The sequence below is a fragment of the Nothoprocta perdicaria genome, unplaced genomic scaffold, assembly GCF_003342845.1.
Source record: "Nothoprocta perdicaria isolate Ctin4 unplaced genomic scaffold, notPer1 scaffold_94, whole genome shotgun sequence".
Taxonomy (NCBI): domain Eukaryota; kingdom Metazoa; phylum Chordata; class Aves; order Tinamiformes; family Tinamidae; genus Nothoprocta; species Nothoprocta perdicaria.
Window position 1 is genome coordinate 1,172,069 of NW_020456243.1, and position 18,969 is coordinate 1,191,037.

Here is an 18,969-nt window from a genome sequence, read left to right on the forward strand (position 1 = left end):
CCTTTCCTTTCCTTTTTTGTTGTATCATTTCTTCTCCACAGTGAATTCTTTTCCCACCAACAGGAAAGCAGGCTTAAAAATAACATGATCTAGGGTATGTGAATTCAAACACGAAGTTCAAACTTCAACCTAATTCTTATGGTTCAAACACAGTTGATCAGTGTTCTTCTTCCTCATGTACATAATGGCACGAACTTGTAAGAAGCTGCGTCAAAAAGTCTGATCTTTTGACAGAAAATCTGTTTTCCTTAGGTGAATTTTCTAGAAACAAAACAATTTGTCAACAATTTACTCAAATAACAGAACCCAACCACATCTTCCTCAACCACAGTGATCTGAAAAGACACACATGGCAGGTGAAATTCATGAGGGAATCAGAGATCTCAAGGCAAGAGGCACCTATCCAAAAAGATCTCTGCCATAACATAAGGCATCATGGGCTGTCACAGCGCCGTGCCAGCCTCCAGGTTAATTTAAAGGTGTTGGATGATGGACAATCCAGCACACCTCAGTGGGAGCTGTTCCCATAGCTCAACATTCCAATATTCTTGTGTTCTTAATATACCTTAGTTGCTGTTTGGGTAGAATTGAGTTGGTTTCAGCTACTTGCTCCTGCTGTGTTTCTTTTTCCGTTAGATCCATGCCATCTCCACTATCAGAAGCTGTCTATACTGAACACCTTTCTTCTACAGTGTAGGGTCTCCAGGCTACATTGAAGCTACCTCACAAGGCTTCCCTTGAGCATTCAAGCAAGCTAAGCCTGCCTAACTCTTCTATGGAAAGAAGGCTTTGGCTGAGCTGTTGGGKTTTTTTTAAGGCCCTTTCCTTCCCCCTCATCCTGAGGGACATGGCACCCGCTGGGCGCTGGATGCCTGTCGCTTCCTGCGGGGCTCCGTGGCGCAGGACGCCGGCTGTGCGAAGCTGCTGTCGCTGCGAGGCAGGTTTGTCGTGGCACAGCAGGGCCTGCCCTGGCCCCTCTGCTCTGCCCAGAGCTTTTCCAGGYGTTTCCAGGGACGCGTCACCACGCAGGGCTCCTCCAGCCCCGCTGACAGGGACCTGCTGCAGGAAAAGGGCTGAGCGCCACTGAGGAAGGGAGGGCAGGAGAAGACCAAAAGAGCAACATTAAGGATCCTGACAAACCATGTTTATGTTTCTCTGCAGCTCTGTGATTTTCCATTCTACTAAAAAAAGAATTTAAAAAAAAATATATCAAAAGAATATTATTATCTTCTCTTCCCTGTAGTTCCTGGTGCCAGCCCACTCAAACAACTCGCACAGCACGATGCTGGGAAGCAGTAGTCTAGGCTTGGCAATTAAGCTTCAATAAGGCAACACTGTTAAACACAAACACCAAACGAAGGAGAAAGGAAGGCACAGGAAAGCTAAAAAAAAAAAAAGCCCAAAACTCCCTCAGCAATTTTGAGATAAGGAAACCAGACAACAACACAGGGATTAATCACTACCTTGCACCTCCCTGCAAAATGTCTATTCAGACACAACTTCAAATCTGACAGTCTTAAGGTTGATCTGCTCATACTAATGCCTTGGGAGCATTCTAGTCATGCTGATTCTCTTTCTCTAATTTCTTCTCCTGTTCTGTTATGAATAAAAGCAGAGAGAGGATTGCCCTACCAATAGTAAACACGTTATACAGAGACAAAAAAAAAGTTCATCCTGTGACCCTTTCCCTTCCAACAATAGGCAAGAGTTTCTAYATCTGAAGTAGATCATTTAATACACTGTTTTTTGGGGGTTTTGTTTTTTTTTTTAAGAGGTGACGTACAGCTTAAACTGAGGAAACACAGAAATCGACCAAATAACCTTCCCTGTCCAGGCATTCAAATACAGAAAAAAAAAATGGACAAGAGAGGATAAAGTGTGTTAAGGTTTTGGTTCAGGAAATATTCCTGAAGAAAAAACGCACTCGAGCATGTGTTTCCCTTTAAGAATCTGCTTACATTCCACTGAAGTCAATGGGATTTGAGTCCATGTTCTGTTGACTTAAGTGAGACTTCAGTCCACACTTAAATACCTTCCGTTGGGTGTCTGATGCAATAGACTCCTAGGGCATCCAAGACAAAGAGAATGCTTTTTCCAGGAGGGTAAAAGAAAACCTGACTGCTTTTAGGGCATCGTACTCAGGTATCTTTTATTGAACAATACAAATTTTGTAAAATCAGTATTTATTTTTGTCCACGAAGGCTGCAGAGAAGTCAGAATTGAAATCTTTACAGATTTATTCACAAATGATTAATATACCTGAAAAAAAATCTCAATTAAGTTTAGGAAATTCTGTGACTGCAGCAGTAAAGTCATCTGCTTGCAGAGAAGGATACAGCAAAGATAATAGCTACAGAACGAGGCTTTTTTCCCTAACTCATTTGAACTTCCTGGTCACAGATTTTCCAAAAGTTGAGGTCAAGGGACAGGGCCTCTCAAAGCTGCTTCGCTTCCCATCAAAGGTGTCTCCCACGAACACCCTGATCCAACACAAACACAGCATTTTTTTTAATTCCTGTTTAGATTTCTAATTTTGCATGGAAAAGACCTGCAGCCAAAGMCGATTTGTGTGTAAGTCCTGGGAAGTTGTGCATGAAATAGTATTGTAGGATCTTAAAATATTTTAGGATCTMGACCTTATGGATTCAAAGCCAGCAGATTTGGGGAGCATCTCTGCTCCGACTTGAGTGAGGTCTCACTCTTAAGAACCATGATTTTATTTCATTACATTTTTYACTTTTGTCCCTCCTTGTCACGCCAGGCAGCAAGCGAGGCCATCGCTTTTCTCCCCTGGAGAAGCTAAGCACACATATCAAAAAGAGCCTGCAGGATCCATCTGCCAAGGATTTCTGGGCAACGTTTTTATCAAATAATTCTTTCAGATGAAGTGGCAGTCCTCTCTGAGCCACCACGTTCATGTATTGGCATGGATGTCTACAGACAGTTTTAGAAACCCACCCAGCAATCATTGAAAGCCTCAAGTACATTAAGAAATTTCCAAACAACAGCCAATCCCAGTGCAGGCTGTCCTCTGTTCCTAACAAGAGTGGAGCATAACATGAGTTTCCTAACATAACATTCCTAACATAACATTCCTAACATGAGTTTCTCATACTGTGTCGAACAAGGCTGCTCAGAAAAGATTGTTTCAAATTCCCCACTGTTTTGGGGCCAAGCCTAAGGGTGACGAGCCCTGGCACAGGCTGCCCAGGGAGGCTGTGGAGTCTCCTTCCCTGGAGATCTTCCAAACCCACCTGTCTGCCACCCTGTGCCCCGTGCTCTGGGTGTCCCTGCTGGAGCAGGGGGTTGGACTAGATGATCTCTAGAGGTGCCTTCCAACCTCAAGCCTTCTATGACTCTAAGCTGTGCAAGAGCCAGCAGCAGCCCTTGCCCCACAGAGACTGAAGGATCCCCGCGGGCTGAAGGATAGGAGGGGAAAGAGCCCAGTGGAAGGTAACTGAGAAGTTGCCCCATTGCACCCCAAAGACCTTGTGCCACGGGAATAGACATGCAGGTCCACCACAATGGAGCAGCATCTGGAGAGCCACGATCGTGCCACTGGTCCAGGGGCACAGGGYGGCCTGGGCCACGTGCACCAGCTTGTGGGGATCAACGGAGGCCACGCCAAGAGGCTGGCTCTGCCCGCGGCTGCCCCTCACGTACCTTCTGCAGCTTATCCGCCTTCTCGTAGTAGCCCTCCAGCTCCTGCCGCAGCACGTGGTTCTCCTCGGAGAGCATCTCCACCATCTGCTGGGCTCGCTCCACGATGGCGAAGGCGTCCGGCGTGAGCGGGGCGCCCGGCGGCGTGGCGGGCGCGGGGGGCTGCCCCATGGCGGGCGCGGGCAGCGGCGGCCCCGCGGCGCAGAGCGGCGGGCCGCTCGCCGAGGAGGCCTGCGAGGCCATGGGGCTGTGCTGCTGCGCCGGCGCGGCTGCGAAGGGCGCTGGGCATGGCCGGCTGCAGGGAGGCAAGCGCGGGGGCAGGCGTTAGACGGGCGCATCCTGGGAAGTGCGCTAGGGAGCAGGGGCATTCGCAGGGTTTCTGCACGGTTTATTAACAGGATTATTACTGTGCGGTCAGGATCCTGGTCTCTAGTCAGTACTAAGTATCAACAAGCACAGCAGTAAGCTGGTAAACTGCCTCCTCGCCTGTCCTTGACAGGGACRTACATTTGGCGTGAAGAATGAAAGAAGTGCTGAGCTGAAAAGGGCTTTTTCTTTGCCCGGGTGCTCGCACACGCTGCAGCCTCCCCTGCCTCCACCTTGCCCCAACCCCAGCGCAGACGCAGCAGCCCACGGACTCCAGTGAAGCACAAGCAACGTGTTACTCACCCTTCAAAGATCGGTGCCCGCCTGCAGCAAGCAGGCGGGCTCACGGGCTCAGTTAGGAGACAAAAGGAAGYGACGGGAGTGAAGCGGTGTCCCCGGAGAGCTTTAGCAGGCAGCAAAGGGAAGGACTGGACAGCCCTGATCAATCATGGCGAATAATAAAAGCCATCTTCCAGTGCAAGACCTCATTATGTCACTCGGTGACTAAAGGCATCCATCACCCCCAGTCTGGTCTTAGGGAAGATTGAGTTGGTCACAGTCTGTGCAAACCTATTTGTGGGCTCAGCCTCCTGACGGCGGAGGGCTCTCTAATCTATCAGAGTYATCAGAGAGTTTGCAGGGGCTGGACAATAATCCAGGAACGTGCTTCAAGAGGAAGGGTAACCCTGAGGCTGGCATCCAGTTGGGACCAAAGTATCTCACATCCATCAGGCACTTCACAAGCCTTTGCAAGGTGGAGAAGTGAGACTGTCCCTATTGTAAGAAGGATAATTCAGGGCAGAGGAGCTCAAGTCTGTACCAGAGCCCGCTCCCTATGTACCTAACTCTGCCTGCAGTACCAGAAGCAGCCTGGAGATCCAACAAGGTCAACGTGGACCTCTGGGACCTTGCCAGGGTAAATGCAGCCCTATGGCACAGAGCCCAAGTTACTCCTTAGCCAGCAGGTCCTAGCTGCCAAGCCAGGCTGTGTGCAACAGTCTCAGGTATTTCTGCACTTCCCAGGCCTAAGTGACTCAACCCTGGCCACGCTGGACTCATATGTCTGAGCTGGAGCCTCCCAAGCCCCATATTAATATGTCAAGCTCAGACCTACAGCAGCTCAAGCTGATCCAAATGGTGTTCCTGACACCCTGGCCGCTCCTGACCATTCTCATACTCCATTCGCCCCCATGCTCTACCTCAGGCTGCTGCTCACTTGTCCAGGCTATAGGTCAGTGCAGAAGACTGAGACACCCAAAATCTAACCCAGGGAAAAAAGAAAAGGGTCCATTTGCAGCTAGCTCATGTCCACATCTCACTGGCCTTGCCGCATGAACATGACAGCATCAGCCCTGGGGACAGGAGAGGAAAGAGGGAGCCAGCTTGAGCAATCAGAAAAGGAGGGAATTAYAGAAGCCATAATGTAGGGAGTCTGAAAGGGTTGACCACAGAGGGTTGTTTAATATGCCATGTAATAGATTGGAGCTTATCAAACTCCATTTACAGTGTCCAGCTGCTTAACGCCACCTGCTCTTCCACACCCGTGGTCTTGCAATCAAGCACTTCCTAAAAGTTATATTCTGCCCTTAATGACACACTATTAGGCTTGCTGTCAGCATCACTGCCTTTATTTCTGTATCTGTGCCAGGCAGGAGATCTAGCTATAGGATGTATTTACCTCATTTGGTCTCACAAACCTTTGACTGGTATTTTTCTATACAGGCAATTTTGTGCTATATAAATACATAATAAATATGATTATCGCTATCTTCAGAGCCTACACAGCTTCTCAAAGYGGGGTTTTCAAAAACTCTCAGTGTTGGCTTAATTCTGCTCCCAGTGATAATAACCCATCAGTGCTAATAATCCATCACTGCCTTTGATTGCAGCAGAACAAAAAGAGAGGCAAACGCCCTTTTGAAGCCCTGTGCTAAAAGCTAACACCTCCACCCCAWCCAGCTTGTCACCATCAAGTCACATAATGTCCAAAGAAAGCTGGATACGTGCATAGCTAGTCCAGCATGTTCATCCCGGCCCTCCTTCTCTGCCCAGAACAGCAAGGCTGGCAGAGAGAAGGTTTGAAACGAAAGGAGAAGCAGTGTTTGGCCATGCCCACGCCAGGCTGGCGTGCGGCATGCCCTGGTAACGCACACCGCAGCGCCTCTCCACACGGACTCCAGGTCATGGGCAGCCCTGCTCATGCTTTGTCTTCCATATCCTTTCACCAGCCCAGCGTAGATATCCCATAAGCTCTGTCTCCACTGGTAAGGTAGACATCTGGTCCAGTTCAAGAGCATGACACAGGGTCACTCCCTGTGGGCAGGGTGGAGACACCAGCCAGGCCTTGATATGAGCTCGATATGAGGCACCTTGAGGGCCACATGGTCCCAGGAAGACCCTCAGGCATGTTATTTCTCTGGTAGAGACACAGCCCAATTATTTTGGAGTTAAGCTTCTACAAAAAGCGAGCAAGACTTTCTCAAGGACACTAAGCTGGGGAAGCGCTGTGTGAAACCAATGGCCCTCAGAGCCTTCTGTCATTAGAAACACTGTGAAGCAGAAAGAATTACTGCCAGGCCAGAGGAAGGGTAAGTACTCCCAAGACTACTTGCTGCGCTGCCTTTACCTCCATGTTTTTATATTGTAATCTGCTCTGGATCATCTTCTAATTCATTGTTTCACAAGCACATGAATCCCTGCTGAGGGAGCRTGAGGCACCCACAGCTGGTGTGGGCAGCCTGCAGAGCTTGCTGCGTTTTTGCCCTTCTCCGCTGGGAGAAACTCCTCTTGCTGGTCCCTGCTGGCCCACTCCATCCCTGCAGTGCACAACACAACAGCAACACTGGGCCAAAGAGAAACAGGAGAAAGGGAACTGCTCCAACTAGGAGAAATGGGACCCCTTCCCTGAATGGCATCCTACCTGGAGCCAAGATCCAGCCTGACATGAGGTGAAGGAGAAGCATCAGCAGAGCCTCAGCCTCACCATCCTCTGGAGCGCACTGCCTTTGCAGACATCAGTACACCAAACTGAACCAGATTAGCAGGGTGGCAGGTGGCTTCTGCCACCTTATCTGTTGGGGACTGTAATGCTGAAGTGGGAATCACTGGCTGGAACTTCTTCTCCCGAAAGTGCTGGTTCTACACAAGGGTATGTGCCGCTGGCTGGAATATCTGTGCTGCTGGAGACCGATGTGACAGACATGGGCATGAGCTCAGCATCTGATTTGAGGAGCTCATCACTTGTGCTCATCTTCAAGATTAGAACATTTCAATATGGGGAAATTSCTGCTACACTCAAACTCCTCAGAGCTCAGGAGGATGAGATAGTCCTGGGTTGCCRGGGATGTAACCCAACACGAGAGCCGTACGGGCTCCGCTGAAGAATAGCTGCTTGGCTCTGGTTCTTAGCATACTCAGCAACTCTGCAACCATGAAATTTGAAGCACGCATCTCCCCTCGCTCCAAAGATATCCTGCAAAATGTCAGGCAAGCTTAAACGGCGGCAGTATCGCTTTGCGGGGCCTGCAAGCAAACCGAAACAATAAGCGGACAAGGGCGGAGCAGATGGAGGCGGCACGAGGTGCGAGGCGGGAGACGTGAGGTAGGAGGCGTGAGGTGTGAGGCAAGAGGTCAAGCGAAGACGTGAGGCGCGAGGCACGAGACATGAGGTGGGAGGCGGGAGACGTGAGGCGCAAGATGCGAGACATGAGGCGCAAGACGTGAGGTGGGAGGTGTGGGACATGAGGTGTTGGTGTGAGGCACAAGGTGTGGGCAGGAGGGGCGAGACGTGAGGTGGGAGCGTGCGGTGCCGTGGGCAGCTCCGGCTGAGGTGAGTTCTGCCTCAGGCCCCCTCGACCAGCCGGCTGTGGGGCCAGATTCTCCTTTCGATGTTGCCCCAGGGTGGCGCCGGCCTCCACACATTGGGTCATCAGCCCTGTTCTCCCCCTGTTCTCTCCCTGCGTGAGGCCACCCCAGCCAGGAGAAAGCAGAAACCCGCAGCTACCACGGAGCCTGCGCTGCCTCAGGAGCCCACGCCCAGCTCCACTGGGGCAAAGCAGGTGCATTCAAGGTAGCTGGGCCATCAACACACCAAAACTGTAGACATGGTGCACTCAACAGCACCAAATTACCCAAGATAATGTAACCTAAGTAGCCTATAAGGGAAAAAATTCTTCACGATGAGGGTAACAGAACACTGGAAGWGGTTGTGGAGTCTCCATCCGTGGAGATCTAAGAGAAATCTGGRCAGGATCCTGGCCAACCTGCTCTAGCTGACCCTGATTCAGCAGGGTGATTACATTGGAAGGTCTCCAGAGGTTCCTTCCAACAGCTACATCTGTGATTCTGTGAAAATGACAGTGATTTACACCAGGTGGAGATCTGGCTCCTGGCTGCATCCTTCTGATTTTCCTTCCTGAGAGTTCCCTCCTGACTCTGCTCATGATGCAAACCATGGGAACCACTTCTCCCAGCTATCCCTTACTGCCAGAGACCATTTCAGAAGGTCACGGGGGCTCCCACACTACACACCAAGSTGCTGCTGCCAGGCCACAAGCTGTGCCCTTTTCTTCAGGTTTCCCCARCGTGCACAAGCTGTCAAAAGCCACCCTGCCCTTGTCAGGGACCGGAATATTTTTTTCTTCACTTGAAAAATGAACAATACACAAACATTAGAGAGAGCAAACACCATTTGCAAGGCGGAGTGTTTGCAAATGCAGCCAAGAAAGCTGCACCTCTTCAGCGCACCTGACAGCTTGTCTGCACTTAAAGGTTTTACCAGGATAATTAATCCAGCTAAGTGTGAGTTACTTTGTCATTTCCAAAAGAAAGGCCACAGCTGATTTTAYGCAAGCAGAAGCCCAACTGTCTGGACACAATTATTCCAGTACAAAGGCGGCTTGCTCAGATACAGATTTTCTCACTTTGTGTGAAAAGCTTATCCTAATAGAACACATTTTATGTTAGTCTCTGAATCTAAACCAGAGRGGATCTATCACTTTTCCTTTTTTGTTATAAATCAGCATAATTCTCTGTTGTATATAAGCCCTTTAAACACTTACAGGGGCTCTTGATAGGGACCTCCCCTCAATTTTACTTTTTCACATATCTTTCAGACTGTCTAGGCTTACACTAAGGAGTGAGGAGACATCCTCTCTATCTGCATTTTCTTCAGTTACAAATTACTCCTTGAGCTACTAATGATTTACATGCTGTAACAACATCAGAAACAAGATTCTCTGTAGCTGGGRGCATGAGAGAGAGAGTCTCAGAAGTATTTTCCATCTTGGAAATTGAACAAGTACAATCTGCATTACTCCATTTGAAGTATGACTGTCAAACATCCTGGGGATTAACTGCGTATGATTTTTTTGTTTACTTGCTTCATTCGTCCAAATTTAATTATATAACTGAGCCAACTGTAAAATGAGTGAATATGCAATAAAATCAACACAGCAATTCATCTTAACAAACCAACAATTGTAGAAATAGGAGAATAATAACATTAGCTCAGTTCACATCTAAGCACTCATGTAAAACTCCAAATAAACAAAGGAATAAGGATTATTCTGAGCGCCTTTGGTCATAATATATTAAGAATGGCTTTCTCAAATGCTTCTACTGTGCTTTAAATGTTGATTTTAGGCTGCATTAGAGGAGGTTATAATCTTCCACCCAAACACATTTTCATTCAAAATTGTTCTTTTTAAAAGCATGATACTATGGTACATTAAGCTTCTGGATGCTTCTCCAATACTTCAGCAAATTTGGGTCTGAAAACTTGGGKTTTTTTTGAGCATTATTTTAGAAGTAGGGTTCCTTTATAGTTCTGCAATCCAAAATGGGGGGGAAAAAAAAGGAAATTGTTAGGATTGGTAAGATTGGCAGGGAYAGAGAGAGCAACACAAGCGAGCCCTTCCTGCGCTACATACTGAGGAACAGAAGAGAACCTGTGGATCCCATGTCCTGCTCACAGACCACACTAAGTGATGTACAATTTGCAATGCAGCTTATGTAATGTCTTAACAATGATCCAAATTCAGCAAAACACTTGTCCATAGTCCTCCTTTGTTCTCCATGAGGAATCCCACAAGGACCCCCCCCCAACTGTAAATTTAGGAGTCTTTAATTAAGATTAATTTAAATTATTCTTAATACACCTGTTGGGCCAGAAACCCTGGGAGCAAGAGCCACCATCACAGAGGACTTCCCTCTGGGTTTGGCCATTTGCAGAGGACAATTACAATCTGCTTTGAAAAACATCCTGAAAAAACAGTGTCAAACACTGTCCTCCATAGTTATGAAAGGGACAGGACACCATATTTCTTCTTTGCAGCAATTCACACTTGGTTTAGACAGTCTGTTAAGGTCCACGTGACTCACAAAAGAGGAGAAGGTGCCTTCCCCAGCCCTGTCTGCCTTGGTGCTCCTGGAGGAGGAAAGGCAGGAACTGCAATACGGACCGGAGAAGTCCAATGGCACTGGTGTCACTGCAGCTGCCGGGCTGGCTTCTTTTTTGCTTTCATTTTAATGAAAAGCAGTTTAAACCAGATGGATTTAGACCAGATGGAGACAATATAAAGCTCTTCTGGAGTGACTACTGCTACAACCTGGAACATCATCCAAGAGAGCCACGATCCTTCCCTCCTCTTATGTCACTCATCGCTGTCAGCACCCTGGCGCTGCGGCCTTCTGACCGGTGCTCTGGGTTGTGCTGAACTTGCAAAGCACGAGCAGCAGAAGTCAGCTTGGAGGATGCAGTTTAGGTGCTTGTCCCAGTGACATCCATCAGCTCTGCCACGCTGCCAGAGCCCCGGCGCCACRGAGCTGCCAATGAAAGGACTTCACTGTCCCCGCTTTGGCCACACACATGTGGCTGAATGAGTAAATATAAACAGGTTGCCTGAAAGCAGCAGTTACACAGGGCTTTTTTAACATACAAATAACCAGAGAAGCCACATACTACTCTGGCAGTTAAATATGGGCTTCTGTATCCAGGCAGGATACTGAGTTCTGAGGCTCCCAAAAAGTGGCATGATCTTTACAACATTCCCACTCCATTCCTCAGTTTCATACTTTAAAAATTCATGATTAAACCAGAATTAAAAGTGAATTCAAAGGTACCTGCATGAAAGACTTCTGCATGTAATCATGAGGGAAGAATCCTCATCAAGCAGTGGTGTTGCCAGTTCAAGGCCTTATTTGCATTAATTGCACTTCTTATTAATGGAATCATTAATCATTCTGGAGAAAAGTTATCAGGATGTGAGAAGGACCACGGGTAGCAATGAAGAGGATTTATCGTTTGCATTGAACAATCTGGATCATTGCTTAAGCTGGGCACAAAGAAATGATATGTACTTGAACAGGTCCAAATATAAGTTCATCCACCTAGGAATAAAAGGAAATTCTATCCTGGACCACAACTACCTCATGTATCTTAATGGATAACGAGGCAGACGGTGAGTTCCCAGAGCGACAATGCCTGAACCATCAAGTATTTATGGCATACATATGCAAGGCATATGGAGCCACGTTGCAGAGGTGACACTGCAGCTGAGGTTGCCTCTGGTTCACCTGCAACTGCAACAGCCTCCTGTCCTCCTTTCCACGAGGAGCAAAAGGTTATCAATGACCGAACCAGAATCTGAACCAGTAACTAGGAAATACAGACTCAAACTAAGATGCAAATCTTTGCCAGGAATGGCAATTAGCTAGTGGAACAAGTCGATCAAAGCTGCGATGGGTTCTCCAGCAGCAGAATGTTTTAATCATCAGGACTGAACGTTTCACAAACTGGAATTAATTTGGGGTGCCATGCAAAAGACGAAATTAGATTATTTCAGAGTTCTTTAGCTAGAAGTCTGTGTCTCTCTGAACCTGTACCTAAGGGAAGTTAGCAAAAGCATCATTCAAGAATAGCTAGCATCTAGGAAAGGAATTTTTTAAAGATTATTACACTTGGCCAACAAAAAGCATTCAGAAGTCATGAGTCAGGGCCTCAAGCATCATGTGACTTCCTTAAAAATAATGGTATTTTAAAACAAGGATAAATATTGGTTTCTTTTCTATTTGTGTTCTCGTTTTTGACCTTTTAAGCTTCAGGCTTCAAGCTCTGCTTTGCAATCATGATATCCATAAAGCAGAGGTCACTAAATCAAATTTATGTGAAAGCTGAGATTCTTGCAACATCACATGACTCCCAGGGGTCTTCAGGAAACTACCAAATATCTGGAAATTTACAGTAAGGTTGGAAGATTTGGCAACGGGGATTATAAAGGCAGTGTTCGTGCCTTAAAAGCCAGCCACTTGCAAAAAAATAAAAATTATAAAAATAAAGATCACAACAAAAAAAGCAAGTTAAGCAGCAGCTGCAGTTATTTTATCCCCTTCAGTAACTCCCTGCCAACATTTGTGGGTTTCTAACCATGTTTTCCTCATCACACAATGACTCGGGAGCAGAGAGGGGATTAATGACCCTACGTCTTTTCCATCCCCCATATCCATGGGTTCCTCTTCCAGATCAAKCTGCTTCATGCTTCACCCCTCTGTGTTGGGAAAGGCAAGAAGCCTTTTGTACAGTGCCTGTCCTCAGGGTTTCCTCATGGTCAAGGGACGGGTAGGACATGTCCAGGAGAGAGGACAGGACCTGCTGGGTTATGTGATTGCCACACGACCATGGTCCAAGCTCTATCTGCTTTAGCTCYTTTCCTTCCCCACCTCCAGACCTCTCAACTAGGGAAGAGCTGAAACTTCTCACCTCAGAGAAGAAAATACAGCATCTCCAAACCCTGCTCTCCTCTTAACATTATGAAAGTGGGTAGACCTCAACTTCAACTCGTATGGATGTCTTTCTTCCCAGCCACACAACAAATGGAAGAGATTTCTGATCCTAGCTAACTGGGAAAACTCGGAGCAGTGGCAGAGGCACCGAAAAGCTGCTGTTCCCCTGCTCATGTCTGGGGGAGACTGGATGGCATAACGGCCCCACAGCTCCTCTCTAGGGATGCTTAGAGGATGCCTCCCACTTTGGGCTTCTAACTCATTTAATTGCAGTTTCTTCACAGGGAGATGTGGTGAGACTCAAGCCAGAGAGGCAGCTACCACCACCAAACAGCTCATCTATCTTAACACTCTTGATACAGACGAGTACGTGGGRAAGAGGAGATTTTCTGGAATTGTGTTTTAAGCAAGAGCATTCGAGACCTGGACGACTGTGTCCTGTGAACCACACAGTGAAGCACCAGAGCACGTTGCCTTTTGTTTCATGGAGCTGCACAAAGAGCCTTGCTGAAACGCACTCACAGAGCTGGAGAGATGAAAAGTGATGAGCACGCAGGGATTACAGCTACTTTCTAAAGGCTTTTGTCACCCAAATCTTCCCTGACAGCAAGGCCGCAAGGGGAACCTGCAGTTCACACAGCCAGTTACAAGCTGGGGAACAGCACTTGAGGAGAAGCCARTAAGTTCTTAGCAATTAAGAACAAGTCCAGATAGTGCCAGTGCTGAGTATTTTGTGCACCCATGTGCTGGTACCAAAATTTTGGTACCAAAAATCCCAACCATGCCAGGAACCCAAGATGAGGAAGACGACCACCACTTAACCAGAACAGCCTCACTTCYCACCCAGCCACACATTCCCCATCCACAGTCGTTTTGCAGAGCAACAGCCCAAGATTCATGGAGCACAACAGCAAATCCCAAGCACCCCTACCAAGCTGTGACGTGCAAACAGAGCACTGCAGCATGTACATGAGTAATCCTGCTGCTAGCAGGAATTACAGCTCACGAGGCACCCAGCGGGAACAGCGCTGAAACATCCCCCTCAGAGCCGAGTCCCATAGGACAGGAATGAGAAGAGGTCTGAAAACCCTGGTCTGCCCACCAGACCTGCCGCTGCTGCTGCTTCCTCTGGGAAGGACTCAAGAAAATCCGCCCGGCTCCTTTTACGCTACATTCACTTTGTTTGGGAGCCGTTGTTGGCGTCCTGAGGAATCCCACGCGGCTTCCGAGAGCAGAGCCTCATTGACCCCCATGGCGTCACCTTCACACAGCTGTTCCTCAGCATAAGCAGAGATTTTCGCTTAGCTCTTAAAAATACYATTTTGCTCTAAAAGGTTACACGGACTCGGGCAGCGAACGCTGGCAACCCAAACACGTGCTTGGCTGGAGGAGCGCCAGGAGCGCTCCCGGGCCGGGGTCACAAAAGGCCTAGTTAGGCAACTCCCAACATGGAGAACACAGCCACGTGAGATGACCCGAACCAGCCAAGTCCATCAAGGCTGGCAAAATATTGTTCCAAGAGGCCCAAGAGCAGTGGGATGACATAGAGGAACTCTTCARTGCATGTCCAGCAGGAAAGCCACCGTAGCGGCGCGGTGCTGTGGCAGGTGGCCCTGCGGGCAGCCTCTCCCTTCGCATGGAGCAGGGAAATCGCAGCGGGATCCACGGCGCTTGGCAGGATCCTTGCAGCTTTCAGGAATCAGCTCACAGGAAGTAAACACTTCAGATTATTTTTAATGCGCTTGGAATAAAACCTGCTCTCATGCAGAGGCCCAGCACAAGGGGCCAAGCACCATAAAAGTCCCGGGGAAGCTTTGTTTGGAAGATTTAAGTAGGACATAAGTGATGTATACACTTTATATGGCCCTCTTTGGAAAAGGAAGAATTTCATTTTACCAGAATTTCACTTTTATCATCTAGTGACAAGGAAGGTCTGAAATAGAGATGTCTCTTTATCTCAGACTTAAGGTTAAAAAAAAAAWYTKKTTTTTTTTTTTAATTTGGGCTTTTGAAGATCTTGAGGATGTGAGGCTTAAGTGAAATCAAAAATCACAAAAGTAGCATTTTTCACTTTCAGATAAAATACCATAGGATAAATTGAATTTCTGAAACATTTACCTCCTGTGGGAATTACAAAATAGGAGAAGCAGTTCTGCATGGGCCAGCATGGGGCTTCATTTCATCCCTGTAACATCAAACTAGATCATGAACTGGACTCTATCTAAGGATAAATATCAATGTTTCCAGCTTTTCATGCAAAAAGAAATTAAGGTAGATTGGGAAATGGAGAACTTTTAAATAAAGTATGCATTTTCCATGTTTTCTGAAGGTTCAACAATTATCAGTGATGTGTGCAGACAGGCAGACCAAAGAACTCAAGTGAGCATACAGTGCCGTGACGAGCACTACAGACACCTTGGGACACCGAAAGAGGTGGCATCGTTATGAGCACAGAGTGCCACAAACATCTCTAAGTGGGAATAAATGACATTTATTTCTGCTTGCTGGCCTGTTTATACCATCGTGGTGTAAGAAGGCACCTCAGCGTGACCAAAAAGCTGCAGACATCAAYTGCAGTCACCTGCTTCAAAGCAACTACAGCAACAAGAACCAACTTACTTCAAACCAACGTCAGCACAAACAACCGCCCAGCCGAGGAGGACGCAGGAGGGCAAGGAGCAAGCCCGGGACGCCAGAATTACCTGGTGACCCCGTACTCGGGAGGCGGCTGGTACCGAACGATGGCCACTTCGGTCCGGGCGGGTTGGGCAGCTGGGTAGGCGGCTTTGAGGCCATCCTGCCCCATGGGCGCGTGCTGCTCGCCGAAGAAGAGCCCGTGCTCGGGCGCCTTGCTCACGGGCGCCACGGCCTGCTTGGCCTTGTAGGGGTACTCGGGCGGCGGGCCCCGCGGGTCGGCGGCCTTGGCGGGCGGCGCGCCCGGCGCCGCCGCTTTGGGCCCCTTGCTGCTCCCTGAGGTGGGCGCGTGTTGCTTAGCACCATTTCTCTCCAGCGAGAGCTGCATGATCCTCTCGCTGAGCGAGCGGACGTGGCCCTGCTTGAGCTCCTTGAGCGCCTCGTCCTTGTGCGCCTGCCCGCTCTGCGCCCGCGTCACCGTCGCCCGCCCTTCAGTCCTCGACTTCTGCGTGGAGGCGCCGGCCACGTAAAAGCCCGGGCCGACCGCTCCCGCCTGCTGGCCTCGGAAAAACTGGGACTGGGCCTTGGCCTCCTCGTAGGTGGGCAGCTCTTCGTTGTTCTGCTGGGGCTGCACAGCCCGCGCCTGCTTCTCCATCACTGTATTGTCCCCCTGGTGCTCCTGCCCCTGAGGTTCCTGGCGGGCYGACTGCTGGAGCATTTGTGGCTCTTCTTGAGCGAGGTTTTCTGTGGAAGAGAGAGTGCTGGCAGTGCTGTTGGAGGGCCCTGCACTCCCCGTGGCCTGGTGCTGAATTGCCAGCAGGTTCATGTTCTCGTTGGGGTTGCCATACCTCAGCTGCTCCTGGATGAGGCGCTGCAGTACGGTGCCCGCGGCCGCCTCCTCCGAGCCTCGCATCTCCACCTCTGGGAGCCGGAGGAAGCCGGGAGGGTGCAGGGTGCAGAGCGGCTCCTCAGCTGGGCAGAAAGAGAGCAGAGGCAGCGGTTACACTTCGGGAAGCCTTGGCCGTATGGAGAGGATGTGGTTGAAGGAGGTGTGAAAACCATGGAGTCTTCCCCTCAAAGCTTCTCAGCACTCCTCCACACGCCCCCCTTGTCCCTGAGCTGGGGCCAGCCCTCTGCCCCAGCTCCATCCCTTTCCCTGTTCACAATAAGCACCTAGAAACATCTCCCCATCTCCTCCCCAGCCTTCCCCCAGCACATCCTCAATATCTTCTTCATATGCTCCATGTACCCATCCCATGCCCATGGGCTCCCAGCTCCCTGCCTGGAGACATGGGCAGCTTCAGAGGGAAACTGGATCCCTTCTGAGATAAGAACCTATTAAGAACTGGGTAAATTCCTCCCTGGAAATGCCTCTCATGGGTTACAGAGGCAGCGTACACAGCTATACTAAAGGAGATTATAGATTTTTGATAGCCAAAGATAGATGAGTGGCATCCCCTCCTAAGTGTGCTGCATGCCACAATGAAATAAGATGTGGCATTTCTCACAGAAAAGCTTTGAAATGATACTGAAAATAAAAGGATTCTAGAAGCGCATTTAAAGAGGAGTATGTGCTTGGACATTTTATTTAAGTACAGTGATTTCCCTTCTGGTTAATAATTGTATTTCTAAAAGAGTTAACACCACCTTGTTCTGGGTGAGTACAAGGAAGATCTTAGGGTCATAGATACAACATCTTAAAAAAGGCACATCTTGAAAACATCTTTAAAAAGGCCCAAACAGATTAGATAAAAAGCCATAACAGACTAGTAAAATAATTCAGAGTTTGCACCCAGAGTTTTGCACCCAGAACAGTCATATTTAAGTAAACCCCCAAGCCCTGTGAGCRGTGTTTGTGTGGGAGAAACTACTGAGTGACTCTGCAGTCTGCAAGGAAGCTGTGCAGGTTGGGCACTGCTGCCACACGTTATGTGAAATGGATTCCTGCTCTCTCTCATAACCTGGCAGAAAGTGGCACTTGCTGGAGTCAAGCATGTAATGACCAAGGGGCAATGCKGGGAGGCCAGGATCCTTCCATCCTCGAACCCTCCAGGCGCTCCCGTCCCAGCCAGGTGTAACACATCGCTAYGAACTGCGCCTGAGGCCACAGGGTGCTCAAAGACCCCAGTGAGGATGAAATGGGGGTTGAGCCCCCCACTTTGGACAGTCCTTGCATTTCCCTAGGCAAGAAGGAGGTGCTGTTTTGAGTTCAGTTTGGAGGTCCTTCTTGGCAACTTTGCATCTTTATCTTGCTGCTTCTGATTCTGAAGGGAATCCTTCAGCAGTACTCACACTTATTCCCTGGCATTAGAAACTAGTTAAAAAGCAAACTTGCTGCTGAGGTCTGGTATTTCCCTGAGGTTTCATCTGTTATTGCACATGCTGTGGGATCACTTACATACAACCCGGATGCCAGAGGAGAAGGACAGCCTTGGGCTCTTAGCTGCRAGAATAGGTCATTTCCACGTTTTTGCAGCAAAGGATTAGGGAGGACTGTGAGGCCCTGAAAGGAGGGGGATTCCCAGGCTGCTTCATTCCAAACACCACCTCTCCTGTTTTCCCACGGACAGCAGTGCCTGCCGGGTGTGGGGGGGTTCCTGTGGGCTTGCTGGGTCTGTGGTGTGTGGGAGAGCTGGGATGATGCTCAAGAGAGGAGACAGGGCCAGCCTGCAACTCACCCTCGGGCAGGACTCGTGACACCCGAAAGCAACGCTGAGCACTGCCAGGACGTGCTGCTGACAGACCCCTGCCAAGGGCACGGCAAGACCTGGGCTCTCCATCGTGTTCATTAGGGGTAGGCATCAAGTTAGTGCCATGCTGGTAGGTAAAGGTTGTGCTCTCCTGCTTTCCATAGAGCTGGCCTGAGGCAGGGGAGCTGTACGGCCCCAAAACACACTCCTGCCCCCACTGCACATGGCAGCTCCCTCTCCATGACTCTCCAGAGCCCTGGAACAGGCTGCCCAGAGAGGTTGTGGAGTCTCCTTCTCTGGAGATCTGCCAAACCTGCTTGGATGCAGCCCTGTGCCCCGTGCTCTGTGTAACCCTGCGTGTGCAGGGAGGTTCGACTAGATGACCTTTGTAGGTCCTTCCAACATTAAACATTCTAGGATCCTATGAAAATCACTGATGCCAATGGTAATTTTGCAGCCAACAAGATGCACAGGGACACACACAGGCATTTACCTGCCTGCCCAGTAGCCACGTAGGCACCTCACTGATATGCCCCTGCAGTTCCAGCTGTCACAGCTTTATTCACATTACTGTCCTGCACAGAAGCCTCAGCATATTGGGCATTTTTGCAGCTGCAGTACAAAATCTCTGGCATGTACCACAAAGTTCCCAGTCTGGGCTACACAACTGGGCTGAGCCTGAGGAAGGCTGTAGCTGACAATGTCACACGGTGGCTCTTTATCATACAYTGCTAGGATTTGCCCTCCTGCACCACTTACGTTTCAGAATATTTCAGAATATTTAAGGTTGGAAGGGACCTCTACAGATCATCTAGTCCAACCTTCCTGCTCAAGCAGG

The 18,969-nt window shown here is 49.0% G+C and overlaps 1 protein-coding gene across 1 annotated transcript in view; it reads right to left on the reverse strand.

Moving 5' to 3' along the window:
- Positions 1 to 18,969, reverse strand: part of AMOTL1 (angiomotin like 1) — a 70,582-nt gene that overhangs the window by 27,741 nt on the left and 23,872 nt on the right. The window contains exons 4-5 of the mRNA XM_026052944.1: positions 15,510 to 16,413; positions 3,664 to 3,955 (exon numbers count right to left, since the gene is read on the reverse strand). Of these exons, the coding sequence (XP_025908729.1) occupies positions 3,664 to 3,955; positions 15,510 to 16,413 (1,196 nt within the window). The remainder of the gene's footprint in view (positions 1 to 3,663; positions 3,956 to 15,509; positions 16,414 to 18,969) is intronic.